The sequence below is a fragment of the Heteronotia binoei genome, chromosome 14 (assembly GCF_032191835.1).
Source record: "Heteronotia binoei isolate CCM8104 ecotype False Entrance Well chromosome 14, APGP_CSIRO_Hbin_v1, whole genome shotgun sequence".
Lineage (NCBI taxonomy): Eukaryota > Metazoa > Chordata > Lepidosauria > Squamata > Gekkonidae > Heteronotia > Heteronotia binoei.
In genome coordinates this window covers 55,339,069-55,360,343 of record NC_083236.1, presented here as the reverse complement: position 1 = coordinate 55,360,343, position 21,275 = coordinate 55,339,069, and the positions used below count along the sequence as shown (strand labels likewise).

General features: G+C 49.9%; 1 protein-coding gene across 3 annotated transcripts in view; it reads left to right on the top strand.

The window, feature by feature from the left end:
- Positions 1–9,022: 9,022 nt before the first annotated feature.
- Positions 9,023–21,275, top strand: part of LOC132582223 (nuclear receptor coactivator 5-like) — a 32,196-nt gene continuing 19,943 nt past the window's right edge. For all 3 annotated transcript variants that reach the window (XM_060253758.1, XM_060253759.1, XM_060253757.1), the window contains exons 1-2: positions 9,023–9,238; positions 12,465–12,531. In XM_060253758.1, the coding sequence (XP_060109741.1) occupies positions 12,473–12,531 (59 nt within the window). In that variant the 5' untranslated portion in view covers positions 9,023–9,238; positions 12,465–12,472. The remainder of the gene's footprint in view (positions 9,239–12,464; positions 12,532–21,275) is intronic.

Below are 21,275 nucleotides of genomic sequence, written 5' to 3'. Positions count from 1 at the left end.
CGCTGGGCTTAGCTTCTCCCTCCTGCTCCACGACGTCTCACTCCGGCCAGGCTCCTCGGACCCGGAGACGGGCTCGTCGGCTGTGAGGCGTTGCTCGGGCGGCTGTCGGCGCCCCGTCAGCCCAGGTGAGGGGTGGGGCCACCGTGGGGGCTTGGGAAGGTGTCGGAGGCTCTCGGGGCGGCGCCGGGGGGTGGGAATGGCTGGCAGGCGCTGGGGGGTCTTCCTCGCGCAGTCCTCGCCCGGGTTGGGCGGGACACCCCCCCCTGTATCCCTTGCTTCTCAGCCTCCTCCTCAAAGATCCGAGAGAGGTAGTCAGCCACGCGATGGTCCGCCCCAGCTTGATGGTGCACTGTGAAGGAAAAGGGGAGAAGAGACATACCAGCGAAGGACACGGTCGTTGGAGTCCTTCATTCTCGACATCCACAGCAGGGGGGCGTGGTCCACCACCAACCGGAAGGGGTTGTTGGTGAGGTAGAACTTCAACGCCCCGACGGCCCACTTGACCTCCAGGGCCTCCTTCTCTACTGTGTAGTACGCCCGCTCAGCGGGCAGGAGCTTGCAGCTGATGAATAGCACCGGGGGTTCGTCCCCGGGGCTCCCCTGGAGCAGGGCCGCCCCGATACCGGTCCCCGACGCATCAGTGTGCAACACAAAGGGCTGCGAGAAGTCTGGGTTGTGCAGCAAAGGGTCGTGGGAGAGGCTAATGCGCAGCGTCTCAAACGCTGCGTCCTGGGTTGGCCCCCACTGGAGGACGTTCGGGCACATCTTCCGCAGGCTGTCCTTCAACGGGGTGGCCACCATCGCGAAGTTGGGGATAAACTTACTGTAGTAGCCCGCGAATCCCAAGAAGTGCCGCAACTGCTTCTTGGTGCGTGGGCGGGGCTGTTGTTCCAAGGTGACGATTTTCTCCGGCAGGGGTCGGAGTTGGCCCTTCCCCACTAGGAATCCTAGATATTTTAACTCCTGGAAGCCGAGGCGGCTCTTTTGTGGGTTGGCGTGGAGTCCGGCGGCCTGCAGGGCTTGGAGCACCCGGCGGAGGTGGAGCAGGTGGGCCTCCCAGGTGGGGCTACACACCACGATATCGTCGATATAGGCCCGAGCGAAACCCTTGCACTGGGCCAGGGCCCTGTCCACCAGCCGTTGGAACGTGGCCGCAGTCCCATTCAAGCCAAAGGGCATGCACTTGAATTGGAATAAACCTTGTGGGGTGGCGAAGGCGGTCTTTTCCCTGTCAGCTGGGTGCATGGGTACCTGCCAATAGCCCTTGGTGAGGTCCAAGGCGGAGAGGTAACGGGCCTCCCCCAGCTGGTCAATCAGGATATTCGCCCGTGGCATCGGGTAGACATCGAATTTGGCCAGTTTGTTCACCTCCCAATAGTCCACACAGAAGCGCACGCTGCCATTGGGCTTTGGCACCAGGACCACCGGACTGCGCCACTCGCTCTGTGATGGTTCGATGACGTCGAGGCGCAACATCTCCTCCACCTCCCGGGCGATGACGTCCCAGTGCTTCTGTGGCACTGGCCTCCAACGGGCGTGAGCCACCTGGCTTGCGGGGGTTACTACTCGATGCTTGACCAGGGTGGTCAAGCCCGGCTGGTCGGAGAACACCGTTGGGCACTTGGCCAGGACCTTCTGCAGATCGTGTCACTGGCTGGGGGTGAGAGCGGCATCCAACACCAGGCCTCCCCCGGCGCCCTCCGCGATCGTCCAGGGCAGAGTTCCATCCTGGAGCTCACCCGGATCTTCGGCCAAGAGCCCCTGCTCAGTCCCCGCCTCCCGCTGCACCCAGGCCTTTAGGCTGTTCACATGGAGGGTCTTCCTTTGGTGGGCCCGGGGCCCACATTGGATTTCGTATGTCAGGGGACCTAGGACTCGGGTGACTTGGAAGGGTTCCCACCACGGGTCCCCTTGGTTCTGGCCCATCGCTCCCCTGTGGACCAGGACATCGTCTCCCACCTGGAACCCACGAGCCATAGCGCTCTTGTCGTAACGCCTCTTCTGGGCTTCTTGGGCCTGTGTGAGGTTCTCCCGGGCCTCCCGCCACACATCTTCCAGGCGCTCCTGCAGCTGTCTGACGTACTCCTCCGGGGTCTCCTCTGGCCCTCCCCTGCCTTGTACCCACTGTTCCCTGAGCAGGCCCAGGATCCCCCGGGGTTGCCTCCCATACAGCAGCTCGAACGGGGAATACCCCAGGGACGCTTGGGGCGTCTCTTGGATGGCGAAGACCAGCGGGTCCACATAGAGATCCCAGGCTGTGGGGTGGTCGTATGCTGTTTTCCTCAGCATGGCCTTCAAGATCTGGTTCATCCGCTCCACCAGCCCGTCAGTTTGGGGGTGGTGGACGGAGGTGAAGAGCTGCTTGATGTGCAGCGTCTGGCACACCTGTCGCATGAGGCTCGCCGTGAAGGGCGTGCCCCGGTCTGTGAGTATCTCCCGGGGCAGCCCTACATGTGCGAAGTAATGCATCAAGGCCCTGGCCATACCAGCACTCTTCATGGTGGGCAGGGGGATAGCCTCAGGATATCGGGTGGCGTAGTCCATGAGGACCAGGATGTAGCGGGCCCCCTGAGGGGTGCGGGGTAGGGGCCCCACAAAGTCCATGGCCACCCGCTCGAACGGGACCCCCACTACCGGCAAGGGGGCTAGGGGGGCTCTGCCCTAGATGTGAGGCGTTGGCAGATGTTGCAGGAGCGACAGTAGGCCTGGACCTCCCGCACTACGGAAGGCCAGAAGAAGTTGGCTAACACCCGGGTCAGAGTACTCTTCAGCCCCTGGTGGCCCGCCCATTGGTGGTCGTGGGCGCCCTTCAGGACTTCGGGCCTGTACCGGTGAGGGACCAACAGCTGTTTCCCGGGGCCCAGCCGCCCTTTTACCTCTCTAAACCAAGCACCTTCTTCCCTGATGATCCGAGGCAGGTGCCGGCACCGGCGCTCATCCACGACCACCCCGTCCCGGACTGCTTCGTGCCGCCGCAACGCCTCCAACTCCTCGTCCTCGGCCTGAGCTTCCATGAACTGCGGGTCCGCCGGCCACGTCTCTCGGCCGCCCGTCATGAGACGTTCTGTGGTGGACGGGCCCTCCCCTGGGTCGGTATCCTCTGTCTCCCCAGCAGGAGCGACGGTGTCATAGCCGGCCCCGGCGGGCTGGCCCGGCTGGCCGGGGTTCGCTGCCTCTACTACATCGCCAAAACACAGAGCATCCCGCCCAAGTAGTACTGGGTAGGGCAGTCTGGTTACCTTGGCAACCGGCACGCTCCAGTAGCGACCCAAGTACTTCAGCGTGATGGACACCACTGGGCTCCTTTCGACATGCCCATGGACGCACTTGATGGCGGCGGTGCGGATGACAGGCAGCTGGGCGGTCACCAGGTGGGCCCGTATCATGGACAGTGAGCTGCCGTTGTCGACCATGGCCTGCAGTTGACGCCCTCCCAGGGACACCGGAATCGTCCAGGGGGGCGGGTGAGCCCCCGCCTCGGCAATCTGCCAGGACTCTTCCCAGCTCACGTCGCACTCCATCAGGGGGCACTCCCGCTTGAGATGGCCCCACTGGCCACAGGTGAAGCAGGGCCCTACATCCCCCACCGAGCGTCGGGCCTCCGGCGGCGGGCGTCCCTCCTTCTCCCCCTTGCGGCCTCCGGGGCGTAGACTCAGTCCGGGTAACGCCGGGCGTCCTCCGGGCCCCCACCACCCACGCAAGGCGCGGGCCGGAGGCAGTCGCGCCCGGCCTCCGCGTTCTCCGGTTCCAGGCGCCTTTCCTGGTGTTGCTCTTGGGGCGGCCCGTCTGCCGGGCTGGGGAAGGCCCTTCCCTGGCTTACCGCCCTCCATGCAGGGGGGGGCAGGCTGCGGTGGTCGGCGGCCTGAAAGTTCTCCCACAGCTCCTGGACCTGAGGCGAGTTGGCTTCCAAAAGGCCACCCAATGGCGGGTACGCGGTGGCAACACCTGCAGCAGCTGCTCCACTACCACCAGCTCCACGATGTGCCGCCCGTCGCTGGTGGTGGGGCTGAGCCAAAGGGTGGCGGCGTCCTTGAGGGTCGCTATCGCCGAGCGCGGTCGAGTCTTTGCCGTTGGAAGCCAGGAACAAAGCTTCTGGTGGTGGGCTTCGGGTGTGATCTCCAGGCGGTCTAGGATGGCTGCCTTGAGCACTGTATAGTCCGCAGCCTGGGCCCGCTCCAGGGCTTTCATGGCAACTTGGGCCTCCCCGGTCAGGTAGGGTCCCAAAATAAAGGCCCACTGCTCTCTGGGCCAACGAGCGGCCTCAGCCACTCGCTTGAATGACTCCAGGTAGGCCTCGACATCGTCCTCCGCTCCCAGCTTCGTCGGAGGGGGCCAGGGGCTCCTTCCGGCGCCAAAGGGCATTGGCCCTGCCGGCTCCGGGCGGGCCAGGAGCGCCTGGTGGAGGTCCCGCACGAGGGTGGCTTGAGCCGCCGTCTGCTGCTAGGTGACCTCCCGTAGGAGCTGCGACTGGTGGTCTGCGAGCCACTGCCCAAATTGGGCCAAATCCACAGGGGTGAGGTTGGTGTCCATAGTGGACGTCAGTTCCAGGTTTATCCCGGAGTCCTCACTTGTTTCATCCGTTGACGAGTCGCTGGACTCCGGCTCGATGGGTGGGGTCGCCACTCGACTCGAGTGCCACCTGGGCGGGGCCGGAATATGGGTGTGTGGCCGTCTTAGGCTCAGGAGAGTGCCCGCATCCTCCACCACGTTGTCGCACCCCGGGCACGGTCTCCCGGTGCTGCCGTCACCCCTTCCGGGCACTCTGGGGCGTTCCCCGGAGGTCTCAGAAACAGGGGTGGGAGCCAGGTTACTTCACCACAGGCCCCCGTTCCCCTCCTGGCTGTGCCGCAGCTCCTGTCACTCTCTCTCGCGAGGCAGCCTCAATAAGCACCGGCCAGCTTCCTCCCTGACCTCCTGCCTCCCTTCTTTTATCCTCCCGTCCCAGTCATCCCCTTTCCTGTGTTCCACCCCTCTCTGGCTCCTCCCCCCCTTCAAAGCCCCAGACGCCCGGGAGAGGCGTGCCGGGGCTGGGCTGCCTGGGCGTGCCTCGGGCGTCCTGGACCTTGCCGCCATGGGTCAGGCGGCTCTCCTCCTCTCTGCCCAGCGCTGGGCTTAGCTTCTCCCTCCTGCTCCCCGACGTCTCGCTCTGGCCAGGCTCCTCGGACCCGGAGATGGGCTCGTTGGCTGTGAGGCGTTGCTCGGGCGGCTGTCGGCGCCCTGTCAGCCCAGGTGAGGGGTGGGGCCGCCGTGGGAGCTTGGGAAGGTGTGGTAGGCTCTCGGAGCGGCGCCGGGGGGTGGGAACGGCTGGCAGGTGCCAGGGGCTCTTCCTCGCGCAGTCCTCGCCCAGGGTGGGTGGGACAAGCACCTTTAGGACTAATGAATTTTATTGTAGCATAAGCTTTTGAGAAACACAACTCTCTTCTTCAGAATGTCTAGAGGAGTAGCCATGTTAGTCTGTTGCTGCAAAATAGTAAAGAGTCCAGTAGCATTGGTTGTTGTCAATTTTCCAGGTTTTGTAGCTGTAGTCTTGGCATTGTGAAACCTGACGTTTCACCAGCAACTGTGACTGGCATCCTCAGAGGTGTAACCCAGAAAACTGGAGTCCTCTCTGGGTCAAATTTGAGAAGAAGTTATATCTACTCAGGCAGGCGGGGCAGGGCTGAGTCATTATCTTGTGGGAGCTTCCTGGGCTGTGACATGCTAATGGAGGAGCTTACCTGAGAATTGGCTATTGAAATTCTAATCTTATTTGTAGTGCTGTTGTAAATTGTAGAGCATTTTCAGGACTGGAAGCTATGTCCTATCCATTTTTAAACTTCCTTCCTATTGAAATTGTGTTTATGTTTATGGATTTTAATGGCTTCTCTGTGTAATTTAACATGGCAATTGGATGTGTCGTCCAGCATTACAGCATCTTGGAATAAGATACTCTGTCCTGTTTGAGTTAGGCTATGTTCAGCCACTGCTGATTTTTCAGGGTGGCCAAGTCTGCAGTCTTTCATGTTCATTTATCCTTGTCTGGATGCTACGTTGTGTGGTCTCAATGTAAACTTGTCCATAAGAACATAAGAGAAGCCATGCTGGATCAGACCAATGGCCCATCCAGTCCAACACTCTGTACAGTGGCCAAAAAACCAGGTGCCATCAGGAATTCCATCACTGGGCCAGGACACAACTGCAGGGTATGCAGTATACTCCTGCAGAAGTGAGGGGGTCTCTTCTGTCTTTTGCTGATCATAGCATCTGATGTACTTTTATAGTGGGTCTGAACACTGTTAGTCGGTTATGTTGCTTCATAAGTTTTCCCATATGATCAGTGATGACTTTAGGCTTCTTTTCCTGTTGTTCCCCAGGAAGCCTCCTTCTGGTAGGCATTCTGGGAAATCTCTAGCCCAATACCCTCTCCACTCTGTTTCCTGCCTAGAGGAAAAGAATGCCCATTGTCTCTTCAAGTAGCTGTTATTAGCATCTCTTAAGAGATGGCAAGAATACACAGAAGAATTATACAAGAAGGATCTCAATGTCCCGGACAACCATGACAGTGAAATCGATGACCTTGAGCTAGACATCCTGGAGTGTGAAGTCAAATGGGCTTTAGAAAGCATTACTAACAACAAAGCGAGTTGAGATGATGGTATCCCAGTTGAGCTATTCAAAGTCCTAAAAGATGATGCTGTTAAAGTGATGCACACATTATGTCAACAAATTTGGAAAACACAACAGTGGCCACAGGATTGGAAAAACTCAGTTTATATCCCAATCTCAAAGAAGGGTAATGCCAACGAATGTTCAAACTATCGCACCATTGCACTCATTTCACATGCCAGCAAGGTCATGTTAAAGATCCTACAAGCTAGGCTTCAGCAGTATGTAGATCAGGAACTACCAGAAGTTCAAGCTGGGTTTCGGAGAGGTAGAGGAACTAGAGATCAAATTGCCAACATTCGATGGATTATGGAGAAAGCATGGGAGTATAAGAAAAACGTCTATTTCCGCTTCATTGACTATGCTAAAGCCTTTGATTGTGTGGATCACAACAAACTGTGGCAAGTCCTTAAAGAGATGGCAGTACCAGACCACCTCACATGTCTCTTGAGAAACCTGTGTAAGGGTCAAGAAGCAACTGTCAGAACGGGATATGGAACAACTGGTTTAGAATAGGAAAAGGAGTTCGACAAGAATGAATATTGTCACCCTACTTATTTAATTTATATGCAGAGTACATCATGCGGAATGCTGGCCTTGATGAAGCAGAAGCCCGAATTAAGATTGGCAGGAAAAACAACAACAACCTCAGATATGCAGGTGATACCACTCTAATGGCAGAAGGTGAGCAGGACCTAAAGAACCTCTTGTTGAGGGTGAAAGAGGAGAGCACAAAAGTAAGCTTGAAACTCAAAATAAAAAAACCTAAGATCATGGCATCTGGCCCCATCACACCTTGGCAAATAGAAGGGGAAGACATGGAAGTAGTGACAGACTTCACATTTCTGGGATCCAAGATCACTGCAGATGGTGACTGTAGCCATGAAATTAAAAGATGTTTGCTCCTTGGGAGGACAGCTATGGCGAACCTGGGCAGTATAATAAAAAGTACAGACATCACCCTGCCAACAAAAGTCTGTATAGTCAAAGCGATGGTATTCCCAGTAGTAATGTATGGCTGTGTGAGCTGGACCATAAGGAAGGCCGAGTGCGGAAGAATAGATGCTTTTGAGATGTGGTGCTGGAAAAGACTCTTGAGAGTCCCTTGGACTGCAAGAAGATCAAATCAATCAGTCCTAAGGGAAATCAACCCAGACTGTTCCCTGGAAAGTCAGATGCTGAAGCTGAAGCTCAAATACTTTGGCCACCAAATGAGAAGGGAGCACTCCCTGGAGAAGATCCTGATGCTAGGAAAGACAGAAGGCAAAAGAAGAAGGGGACGGCAAAAGATGAGATGGCTGGACAGTGCTACTGATGTAACAAACACATATTTGAGCGGACTTTGGAGGATGGTGGGAAGACAGGAGGGCCTGGCGTGACTTTGTTCATGGGGTTGCAAAGAGTCAGACTCGACTGTGCGACTGAACAACAACAAGAGGTAGCCAGATGCCAGGGGCTACCTTTCCCCCTACCCTTCCTATTTGTCTCTGAGCTCAGACACAGAACCTTTTAACAAGCCAGCCAAGGCAAGGCATTTCTCCACAATGACTAACAATTTTTATTGTACCATAAGCTTTTGAGAAACACAACAGAAGACAGCTGTTTCTTAAACGTTTACATTACAATAAAAATGTTAGTCTTAAAGGTGCTACTGAACTCTTTAATATTTTGCCGCTACAGATTAACACAGCTACTCTTCTAGACCCGCAGAAAACGGGTGCTTTGGAGAGTGCACTCTATGCCGCTATACCAGGCATGGCCAAACTGTGGCGTGGGAGCCACATGTGGCTCTTTCACACGTTCTGTGGCTCTCCAAGCCCCCACCCACCCCATTGGCCAGCTTGGAGAAGGCACTTGTTTCATTAAATCACTTCTCCAACCCAAGTCAGCCAGCAGCTTGGAGAATGCATTTAAAGTTGCATTATTGCCACCTCTCCCTCCCCCCATCTATTGTCCTTCCTTCTTTCCTTGTTTCTTGTGACTCTCAAACATCTGAGATCTATTCTATGTGGCTCCTACGTTAAGCACGTTTGTTCACCCCTGCGCTATACCTTGTTGAAACCCTTCCCCTCTGCAAACCCAGGCTTCCTCATACTCCGCTCCTCCAGAAATTTCCCAACTGGATTTTTTTTGGGGGGTACTGTGTACGAATAGCAAAAATCCAGTTGAAAAATGCATTATTCATTGTAGTCTGAACACACCCTCAGAGCTGACAACTCCAGAACTGTTACTTATAACAATCATACAGGAAAGTGCTCGTTCTGTTTTAGGACTGGGCTGTAGCACACAGAGGTCGCGAAGCCCCGTCAAACGCCCGGGAGGCCTCGGCGTTGCCACGGTAACCAGGTAGGCCCAGCTAGGCCGCGCTTCCCCTCGGCCCTCCCGGGGGCGCTGTACGAGGAGGCCTCGGCTCGCCTCTTGGCCCACAGGCGGGCGGAGGATGCTTCCCTCCCAGCAGCCCGCGGAAGAGGAGGAGCCGAGGAGGGGCGGTCGGGTTTGCCTTCCTTCTGCTGCGGGCTTCGGCGGCCGTTTGGGGAGAGCGCAGAAGCTCGAGGCTGCGGCGGGGAAGGGAGCTCCGTGGAGCCTCGGGCGAGTGAGTGGCGGAACTCGGGGGAGGGGGACGGCGAATGTGTTCCCGCGGGTGTCGCTTAGGTAGTGTCTATTGGGGGGGGGGTAATGTTTAGGTGGGTCAGCTCGCAGGCGCCATTGAAGGGGGAAGGCCTTCCTTTTCTCCGCCTCGACTCCCAATCCTGTAGCATTTCAGGTACATTTTGTATCGGGGGCGAGACGCAGGAACCTTGAAATAGGCATTCCTTCTTTCCCTCGCCTTTTGTTTTACCTTTTTTTATGCTGAAACGTCTTTCCAAGTATATAACAATAACAGGAGGGGGTGGGGGGGGGAGATAATCAAAAATAGTATGATTTTTTTAATGTACGTTTTACCAATGCTCCCTCTAAGGTGCGGAGTCTTAAGCAAAAATTCTTCTTTGCGAGCTGCTGGCATTGAAGCGGTGAGCCGCTGCACAAATTGGTTTGCTCTGGGGCCGTTTTGCCTGAGCAGAGACAGAAATGTGTGAGCCGGAGGCTAAAAACGTGTGAGCTAGCTCGCTCTAACTCAGCGTATTGGGGGCATGGCTCTCTGCTCTCCCTCCCGGTTTGTAAGGCTGGAGCAAACAAGGACCCTGCCTTTTGAATAGAAATTTAGGTAGGCGAAGATCTTTCAGGGCACAGAGAGAGATCGCCGGGTAAATAATATCCCATCAAATCTGTATGAAGGAGGCAGGATACTTTTTTTTCCCCCCTCCAGGTTGTTGGCAAGCTGTACTCCCTCTAAGCCAAGGGTGGCCGAACTTGCTTCACTTAAGGGCGAAATAGAATAAAGGTCACATATTTGAGAGCTGCAGGATATGAACGTCAGATGTTTGACAGCCACAAAAAAGGGAGGAAGGCAAATAGATTCCGGGGGGAGAGGTGGAAAGAAAACAGCTTTAACTTTAAATGTGATGTCCCAAATTGCCAGTTGGTTTGGCTTGAAGGCGTGATTTAAATAGACAAATGCTTTCTCCAAGCTGGCCGATGGGATTGTGGGAGCTTCGAGAGCGACATAATGTGTGTGAAAGACCCACATGTAGCTCCTGAACGGCAGTTTGGCCACCCCTGCTCTAAGCTATGGAGTTTTGTGAGCAAAATCCTACTTAGTGAGCTATTGGCACTAAAGTTGTGATCTACTGCATAAATTTGTTAGCTCTGGGGCCATTTTCCCTGAGCAGCGAAGCCGCTGCCACTACAACCGCTCCCCCCTTCTACATACACCCCTCCTGCTTTTCCATTTTTATTCCTGACCCACCAGCCAGATGTGTCATTCTGGAGTAGCGCTAGTCCTCGTTTGTTGCTGCAAAATACAAAATTGCAAGAACCCCATCAAGTCTCTCCTTCAGAGGGGGCCAACCCATGTAAATTGCCACTTTCAGGACTTCTCACCGGTTGAAGAAGTGGAGCATGAATAACAACGTTTTATTTATTATTAGCAACAGAACGTCCTCAAGCCCTTCCCTTTTTGATTCACACTTGCAGTTAAAGGAAATACTAAAATGTCATGCACTGCTTCAGAATGTGGACACCTTGTGGGGGAGGGATTGCCTAAAGAGAACTCCCTGCGACTAGATTCAGTGGGGGTAACTGTGTAGGTATGTAATTGAGCACAGCTATATTTGAGTCCATAGGAGCACCTTAGAGGCCAGCAGGGTTTTTGGGGCATGAGTTTTTATAACAAAGAGATCTTTGAGTCTCAGAAGCGCATACCCCAAAAATAGTGCTTGTCTCTAAGGTGCTACTGGGCTCAAATGTAGCTGCTCTCCATGCAACTAGAAAACAAGTGCATGGGGAAGACATTTGCTTTTCTTAGCTTGCATCGCTGGCTTTTTCTCCGCCTGAAATCTGAAACAATACGGTCCATATTGCCATCTTAGAGTGGTTTGCCGCATTCTGCAGTATGTGTGAGCCTGGTTGAACTAGCCTGCTTTTCCCCTCCCAGTGCTGTGTGTTGTTGTGTTGAAAATTAGCAGCTTGTAATTATACGTTGTGCTTTCAGAGCTCAAGTTCCCCAGAGAAACTATGATATTTCTACCCTGTTGGGATGGAAACCACAGGCTGTCAGTCCCTGTTGGCTGCATGTTCCTTCTGGATTTTTAACTGTTTGCAAAGCCCAAATTAGGTGGGAAAGGTAGGGTTTTTAAAATAAATGACTGTGGGCCCTGACCTGGATAGCCCAGGCTAGCCCAGTCTCATCAGATCCCAGAAGCTAAGCAGGACCAGCTGGGTCAATATTTGGAAGGGAGACCACCAAGGAATACAAGGCAATAGCAAACCACCTCTGAATGTCTTTTGCTTGAAAACCCCACGGGGTCTCCATAACTCAGTATTGACTTGATGCCCCCTCCCCAGGAAAAAAAAAGCAGAGAGGAAAATAATTCTGGATAAGTGAAACAAGCTACATCCTGTAGAGAAATTGGAACATTAGCAAAAAATCTGCTCTAGATTCAGTCTTAACATGGAAACAGTCTTCCTGTGTCTCCTTAAAAGACACGGTTCCAGGGGTTTCCTGACCTCTTTCCTCATACCCTGGCATGTATGGTGCAGCATGACCGCAACAACATTACCTTTATAAAAAGATAATTTAATTCAAAACCATTCCCTTCAAAAAAAAAGGGAAAAATACATTTGAGGAAGTAGATAGAACTCCAGAGCAAGGGTGGGGGAAAAGAGTGATAAAGACCCTCTTCCCTCCCTATTTCCTTCTCTACTCCTAAAAGTTAGCCCTCTGTGATAGTGCATTAAGAAGTAGGTAGCACAATCTTAGTGACCAGATTTTGGTGTCCATCTTTTTGCCGTATTCTTGGGCTGCTTTTTGCCAGCTAAGCTGAGATGTGGCCTCCCTTCACCTGCTCCATCTTTGAGGACTGCTCCCCTGGAATTCTTGGCATTCGCAGGCAAGACAAAAACAACATACTACGGAGTTTCCTCCTTTAAGCACCACCAGACTTCCCATCTTAGCAGGCTGACAGATCGTTAACTTTGCCTTCGCCGTGCAGATAATCTCATGAAAGAGTTCATAAAACGTATGTTTTGGCAAAGCTTTCTTGCTTTTATCTCAAGGAAAATAATTCTCCAAGCAATTTGTTTTCTTGTTTCAATAGGTTTTATGGTTCTGTTTATTTTGTTTGCTTGTTGTATTTTTAAAGGTTGTAATATAAAGTTAAGGAGGCAGGGGTATAAATAATATTTTTTTAAAAAAATGGGATTTGTTTTTGTTCTTCTAGAATTGAAAATGGCTTCATGGGTCAAGGTAACCACGGATCAAGCGCCAACACCCATTTCAGAAAAGAGGTAAACACAATTGTATTATTCACATTTGTTTCCCACAGACTGTTTTTGTTTTAGTTAGAATTCTCATAATCTCAGCAGGACGCCTCATATTGATTTCTACACAATTCCACTTAGTGAAATGCTTTTAATTCTTTATTCCCCATTTAATGGTTCACTTCATTTGAAAAGCAATGCAGTGTATGCAGGTGGAGTTCATCTTGGAAGAGACAGAAATTTGTATTTAACTATATGGGTTATAAATCCTTTGACATCATGGAGCCTCCATATAAATGTCAGTGCCTGTATAAACCTTTTAAAATATAAACCCTTTAAAAGTTCCAGACCGGTTTTAATGTACTTCACTTCCTGCTCTCCTGTCCCGCTTCTTGTTATTGTCATTCAGTTCTTGTTTGTTTAAACAAAGAATTTTCATTATTGTAAAAGCTTGGTCACATTTGAATCGTTAGCAGCACAACAGATTAAGTAGGAGTGTTCATAAAATATAATGATCCCTGTAAGTGCACATAATGATTGTGGAATATCCCTTTCTGATCTGTTCACCTGGAATCAGCTTTGTTATGGATTTGGCCCTGAATTATTTACCATGGCATTTTTGAGAGGAGTATTTTTCCAGTAATTTGGAAGATGGTATTAGGGATGGGTGTGAACTGCATTTGTACAGTTTGGTTCATGGTTCGGCCAGTTATGATTCAAAGGGAGGTTGGTTCATATCAGCTTGTGGCCAGTTATGATTTGAAGGGAAGTTTGTGACCCGTTTTCTGCTCCTTGCCACCTTTCATGGGGAGCAGAAAGCAGGAGTTTAAATGGCTCTGAACCATTTAACCCCCTGCTTTCTGCTCCTCACAAAAAAACAGCTGAGCAGAGGAAAGAAGGGAGCAATTTACACCCCAGCTTTCTGCTCCCCACCACTTAGCTGTTTTTTGTGAAGAACAGAAAGGTGTTTAAATGGCTCAGAGCCATTTAAACCCCTGCTGCTCCTCACAAACTGCCGCAGATCGCCTTAAAATTTATGAAAGCTTGTGACGGCTCTTCAGTTCATGAGCATTGAACTGTGAGTCACAAGCTGGCCAAAATTCATCGCAAACTTTAGTTCATAAGCTGGTTTGTGCCCATCCCTAATGATAATAATAGTAGTTATTGTTATTATTTGTAGTGGATAGTTATGTTTTGCTTATATTGGCTGTTTTGTTACAAGCCACCTACGGAACCTGCATTCACTGAGCAGTACAAGATATAGATTACTAATGTAAGTGACCGACGGGGGTGGGGGAGCAGACTTGAGTACAGAGGAGGAACTGCTGACAACTTTCAGAACATGAGCATTTCAGTGCTGGACCGAACGAAAGGTCTGTATAATCCGTATGTTCTGTTTCTGACGTTGTCTACCAAGATGCTTACAACATGCTTTGAGACTGATGATTAGGGAGCATTGAAAAGAATTCTCCTTGACATGTAGAAAGCTTAGTTTATGATAGGGCAGGGTAGATTTTTTCCTTGGGATATCAATAATTCCCAGCAATGGCTAATATGTTTTCAGACTCCACTCAATGAGATGGACTTCCAAGGCTTAGCAAAGTGTTGTAGCTATCAGCTGCATAACAAAGCATTGATGTTTCTGTGAAATTGCATGAAAATGGGGAAAGGGGGGGGAAGACACAGCAATATCAGATTTCACTGCATGACCAGTTGCCGCAGATGACCAGTTCCCTCTATAGATGTTGCTCAGAGTTTTAAAACCACCATTATGAAGTGCTAAGAATATAATCCTACTCAAGGTTTGTCTCATTCTTTTCATTTGTCTTAGCTTCTGTTGGGTAGTTGTGTTGGTCTGCAGCAGAAGAGAGCAGATTTGGAGTCCACGAGCACCTTAAAGACCAGCAGAATTTCCAGGATTTAAACCTTCTGATGAAGGGAGCTTTGGCTTATACTCTGGAAATCTTTCTGGGCTTCAAGGTGTTTTTTATTGTTGTTCAGTCACACAGTCGAGTCTGACTCTTTGCGACCCCATAGACGAAGTCACGCCAGGCCCTCCTGGTGTTAATGGACTCCAATTTTAATGGACTCAAGGTGTTAATGGACTCCAATTTTGCTCTTCGTTTGCTGTAACGCAGTTCTGTATGGAGACACTTTGTCTTACCAGCCTTTTTGGAACTGAACTCTCCTGCTCCTTGGCCAAGTAGTTACCCACACTGGATGTCCCCTAATTAAGTGGGGGAATTAGCTTTCAGGAGACCGACGAGAGGGGATAACTAGGGGATCACCACCAACTTTTTTCAGGGATTGTTCCCTGAGAACTCAAATAAGCCAGGCTGGATAACTCAAGGGTTTTATTATTAAAAAGAATAAAGAGAAAGTGTACTTATAAAACACATGAGGGAAACACACATGCTATTTCAGAGGAAAAAATAAAAGGAAGGAACAGGAAGAGTCATTTGGCGAGGGTGATATTTACCAAGTCTTGGAGATCGAGGTCCACTAAAGGCTGCAGGGAAAATGATCAGCATTTCCCAGTGAGACAGAAGAAGGACCTACACACTAGTAAGGTTGTAATGTCTGACGTGTGGACCCCTAGCGTGTGCACCCTCTCCAAACTGGAGTGGTGTAGTGGTTAAGTATGCGGACTCTTTTCTGGGAGAACCGGGTTTGATTCCCCACTCCTCCACTTGCACCTGCTGGAATGGCCTTGGGTCAGCCATAGCTCTCGCAGAGGTTGTCCTTGAAAGGGCAGCTGCTGTGAGAGCCCTCTCAGCCCCACCCACTTGTGAGAGCCCTCTCAGCCCCATAGGGTGTCTGTTGTGGGGAGAGGAAGATAAAGGAACTTGTGAGCTGTTCTGAGATTTGAAGTGGAGGGCGGGATATAAATCCAACGTCATCGTCGTCTTCTTCTAGAACAAAAACTTGGTTAGATTTCCCAGGGTGGACAAAGTCTGAGGGAAACTTGTGACAGTTTGCATGGGCATTGCGAATGGCGCTTGATGAATTTGTCTGATGTAAACTGAAAGTGTTAATGTTCTTTGATGAGATGGCTGAGTAAACTAAAGGTGTTAAGTTTCCTCTGATGACCTCGGAGTACAGGATGGGAATTGAGTTGAACCTATGTGAACATAAGAAGCTGCCTTGTACTGAATCAGACCCTCAGTCCATCAAAGTCAGTATTGTCTACTCAGACTGGCAGTGGCTCTCTAGGGTCTCAGGTTGAGGTTTTTCACGCCTATTTGCCTGGACCCTTTTTAGTTGGAGATGCTGGGGATTGAACCTGGGACCTTCTGCTTAGCAAGCAGATGCACTACCACTGAGCCGCCTTCCCTCCCTGAGTTGTAGGATGACTAGCCTGCTATTTAGGGTGGATAGGCAGGGGACACGTAACCAGGTCTGATGAGGTCATCGAGGTGGGGTATTCTTTACTGAGAAGCCCAAGGTTGAGACTGATTATCTCTTTGGGGTTGGGGAGTTATCCTGAGTCACCCAAAATAGTTTCCCAGCCTTGTCTCCTGGGCAGCATTCATTTTGTTTGTTCCAGCTCCATCTTGGTTCCATTTCTAGGCCAGGCTCTGCAGTGCACATATTATTTGGGGGTTGAAAATTAAAAAGGGGTGTAAGACTGCCCTTCTTCAGGAGAGGGGCCTGGCTGCTAACAAAATGGGCTTTCAGAGCCAGTAAGGGAATCTCCCTGACCACTCTGGTCATCTTCGGAGGCCCTGCTTCGGGTGCCTCTGCCTTTTGAGATTAGGATGGTGAGGAGAGGGCCTTCTTGGTCATGGCACCAAATCTCTGGAACTTTCTTTTCAGGGGGATTTGTGTGTTCCCTTGTTGTTGCCACCTTCCACCAGCAGGCTGAAGCCTCTTTTGTTACACTTTGCATTTCCCATCAATGATCTCTCCTTCCTAATCAGTGTTAATATCCAGGGCTTTTTTTGTAGCAGGTACTCCTTTGCATATCAGGCTACACCCCCCTGATGTAGCCAGTACTCCCAAGAGCTTACAATAGGCCCTGTAAGAAAAGCCCTGTAAACTCTCAGGGGTGTGTGACCTAATATGCAAAGGAGCTCCTGCTACAAAAAAAGCCCTGTTAATATCTATCTAAACTCTGCTTAACTCTTCTTTTAAATATGTGTGTTGGGGGGGGGGTGATTTTAATTGTTTTAAAATGTGATTTTATCATGTATATTTTAAATTGTTAGCTACCTTGCTGGCCACTGTGAGATCTGAAAGGTGGAACACTCAATTTCATAAACAATAGTAATAATTTAAAAAGGTGTCCCCTCTCCTCCCATTGCCCCTTGGTGAGAAACATCAGAGGCTGATAGAAACTAGTTCTTGGCGAGCAGGAAAAGACCTTAAAACAGGGGTGTCAAACTTAAAGCCTGCAGGCTACCACTGGCCTGCCCAGGGCTTTAATCAGGCCCACAACTCTTTTCTCCCCCTCTTGTCTTCCCCCTTTCAGACTCCGCAGTTCCCAGCTCTTTCTGCCTTGTCTTTGCCTGTTTCAGCAGGAAGCTCTTCTGGGCTTGCAAAGCTGCAAAGAAAATGCGGAATTGATTTCTCACTAAGGTATCTGGGCTTAAACCGCTTGATTTAGCGAAGAAAAGAAAGGCTCATGATCCATTTTTTAGATGCTTTCTCAGTTGGCTGCTAGCAACTGTTGTGCTGTGCGGTACCCTGATGGATTGCAAAGATAGATCTTCGTAATTAGAGTCCTTAAACAGATTCCTTATCAGGAAGACAGGCGCCCTGCCAGCTGCCTAGCGCTGGCATTTGGCAAATGGCTGTCCTCGTTGAGGCATATTTGTTGGCAGCGTTGTTTATTCCAAAGGGAGGTTGCATCTTGTTTTCCGGTTGGTTTAGTTCGCTTTGATACTGCAAGGACAACTTACGGAGAACTCTACTTAACACCAAGCGGTTTGAGTTGATCGCTGTGTGCTGGATGCTGTATCCCACTGAACACAATTTTTGGTTCCTTAGTTGCAATACTAGGTGTGCCCATTTGTGTGCTTAGAAGGCTCTTTGTTTTAAGATTCTTCTGAGGCGTTTGACATGCTGCTTGCATCCGCTGCCTCTCGATTAGCAGAACTGAATGAGATCTCGTTTGTTGTTGAGGATACTTCCAGCAAATGAAGCAGGACCAAGCACCTGTCATCCTTATGCTGCCTCTGCTACTTGGCTGATCTTTTCCCAGACTGCACATCTGGCAGCGAGGAGCTTCTCCACGCACACCTGCACGTGCATCAAAGCTAGTGGTTCACGCAAAATATGCATCGAGTAATCAGACTGCTTAGTAGTGAACATTGTCAGGAAGAAAAAAGTTAAATAGGAAACAATCCTGCTGATCCCCCCCCCCCACTTGACTTTGGTGTCTCAAAAATTATCACATCATTGTACTTGGTGTGAGTACATCAAATAATTCATTTACATGATTTTGGAATCCCATACCTTCCTTTTTTGTCTTTTCTACCTGTTTACTCTTTTCTTAATATGGCAAAGTGTGTTAGAGTGTTGTTGGTTTATGCTGTTGTAAATCTAGTTTTTTGGGGTTGTTACAGTCATTCCATATTATTATTATTATTAATTGGCTGCCCTTCCCTGCAAACAGGACTCAGGGCAGTCTTCAACAATATATGTATACACTGCACAATTTAAATTAAAACCAACGTTAAAATTGAATCCAAATAAAAAGAAGTTCCCATTACAAGATGGTATTTTATTGATTTATTTGCTAATTTGTACTCCACCCTTTCCTGTGAGCGGGCTCAGGGCGGATAAGAACAGAAGTTAAAACAATTAAAAACTACAAGCTAAAACATAAAATACAATAGAACAAATAGCATATATGTCACAGGTGGCGGTTTCCATTGGGCGCATCTTATATATCAGTACAATTTTTTTAGTGGTGAAAAAGTTAGTTCCTGAGCCTCCAGGCGGTATTTCAGGTGGGGGAGAGTGTGAGAGTGCCAGATTGTACGGTGTCCCATCTCAGTCAAATGCCTGACGGAACATCTCTTGCCTTACATGCCCTGAAGAAAGGTAGTAAATCTTGCAGGGTACGGGTGTTGAGTTCCAGCAAGGCAGGGGGCCTTATGCTTGCCTTTGTATGCCGGGGGCATACTGAGAGAGGCGGTCCCAAAAGTATGTGGTGTTTTGCGTTCCATTTGTTAAGAACGCCTGTTTCTCTTTCTGGGAGAATAGGGAAGTTTGACATCATTTCTGCGAGCTATCACAAGAAGCAGTTTTGAAGTTGTTTCATTTCTCACTGAGCTTTCAAAATTTTATGTATTGAAGGAGTTAGGCTTTTTCTATGTAATAAATAGTCCCATTATTTAAAAAAAAAATTGTTCAGAGATTTTCTTCTTTAAAGCAATCAGCATTTAGCATGTCTTAGCCAGTCTGGGTTCCGACCCGGTTATGAGACTGAGACAGCTTTGGTCACCCTTACAGATGACCTTCAGAGACAGCTGGATTGAGGTGACTCAGCGATGCCATTACTTTTGGATCTTACAGCAGTATTTGACACGGCCGATCATGACCTGTTGACCCACCGCCTTGCGGACATAGGGATCCAGGGGACTGGTTTTCCTCCTTCCTTCAAGGTCGGGGACTGAGAATGGCTCTAGGGGAGTAGGTCTCCCCACAATTCCCACTGAGTTGTGGGGTCCCTTAGAGAGTGAACTTCTCCCCGATGGTTAACATTTACATATGCCCTCTCGCCCAGCTGCTCCAGGGATTTGGGCTTGGATGCCACCAGTATGCAGACGACACCCAGCTGTATCTGTTAATGGACAGCCAGCTGAACTCAGCCCCAGACATCTTGGACTGGGCATTGGGGTGTGTGTCTGGTTGGTTGAGGCAGATTTGGCTAAGCTAAATCCATTGGGCAGGATAGAAATCCCATAAATAGATAAATAAAATTATTTAACCGTTTTTAAGTATATAGAGCAGCCCCCCCCTCCCCCCGTGGCCCGGTTATTTTTACATTTCTCCTTTGTGGCCCATTAAAATTTGGGGGTGGAGCCAGGAGACGTTGGGGGGTGGAGCCAGGAGACAGGAAATGATGTACAAACATGCTTAAAACCCTTGCAATATTTTGTTTAGGAAAGGTAGGAGAATAGTGGGATTTTGCAAGGCAATTTTAAAAATAGAACAAAGAAAAAACACAAGGCTCACACAGCAGAAAACTAGAAATATAAAATGCTCTTAGGCTTGGGAAAGCATGAAATGGCAGGAAGGAAGGAAGGAGAGAGAGACAGGGGGAAAGAATGAGAGAGAGAGAGAGAGAGAAAGACAGCCAGAAAGAAAGGAAGGCAGCCAGAAGGAAGGAAGGCAGAAATAAAGGAAGAGAGGAAACAGGCAGTGGCAGCGAGCTGAGCCTTGTCGTGCTGGGTGTGTGTGTGTGACGGAGTGGCTCGTTGCGGTGCTGTGAGGGCAGGGCGATGGCAGCGGGGGGGGGGGAGGTGTCATAGCGCAGTGAGTGGCAGCCCGGTTGCAAACAGGCCCCGGAATGGGTTTTAGGAACCCCTGATAGAGCATTTTCATGGTTTACTTGTGGTAACTCGGGGGGACCCTTTGATGTATTTGATATATTGATATGCGTAGAGATATGTCATCCACGTCCTGTATTTCTAAGTAACATGTCGTAGGTGCAAATAGTTACCAGTATTCAGGTGGGTGGTCATGTTGGTTTGAAGAAACAGAACAGAGTTTGAGTCCAGTGTCTCCTTTAAGACCAGCAAAGTTTTATTTGTTTTATTCATTTATATTCCCCCCTTCCCCCCCCCCCCCCGTGGGCTCAGGGCAGACCACAACGTAAAATAAACATGTAAAAGCAATCAATATAAATAACAATTCAATTCAGTAAAACAACAAACATCATTAAAGCAGGGCTTCCAGCAGGGCTCAATTTGGCTTCAGCTTTGTGAACTGGGCTTATTCCTGGTATAAGCTTTTGTGTACATGACGTGTGCATACTCATGAAAGCTTATAAGCAGAATTAAACTTTGTTGGTCTTAAAGGTGCAGCCGGACTCAAACTTTATGCTTTTTACCATTATTATTGTTATTATTAGTATTATTTTGTGTTGTTGTTTTTCCAAGATTTATATCCTGCCTTTCTGCCCTTACAAGGGGCAGCCAAGGCTGCTAACAGTTTAAAGCAGGGGTGTCAACATGCGGCCCTCGGAGGAGTCCTATCAGGCCCCCGAGCAACTGGCTGTCATCTGCTTCCTTCTCGCTCTCTCTTGCTTCCATCTGCATCACAGCTTGCTTTGCCAGGCTTGCTCAATCACACATGAGCTACAGAGCAAAGCCTCTTATTTTCTCAGGCTCCTCCCTTGGGGAGGGAGAGTTTGCTTTGCCAGGCTCTCTCAGTTGCACAGCATAACTACTGAGCCAAGCCTCTCTCCACTTCTGTTGACCAAGGCTCCTCAGAACAAGAGTTGTCAGATATCAGAGGCTCTTAAATAAAGTATTGCCTGAGTGCTAATGTTTTAAGCATGTTTTATTTTAATTTTTTTTTAAAAAATCTTTAATTGTGTTTGTCTGTGTCCTTTAGAAAGTTTATATCTCTACTGTCTGGCATTGCATTTTATGACACACATGGTTTGGCCCCATTTATGTCCAGGGCCGGCTTGACCACTAGGCAAACTAGGCAAACTTCTGGGGTACCGAATTGAGTCCCCCCCCATGTGACTCAGTGTCATTATCAGTGCAGGGGGGTGCCAGAAGTTAGCTTGCCTAGGATGCCAGAAAGTCCAG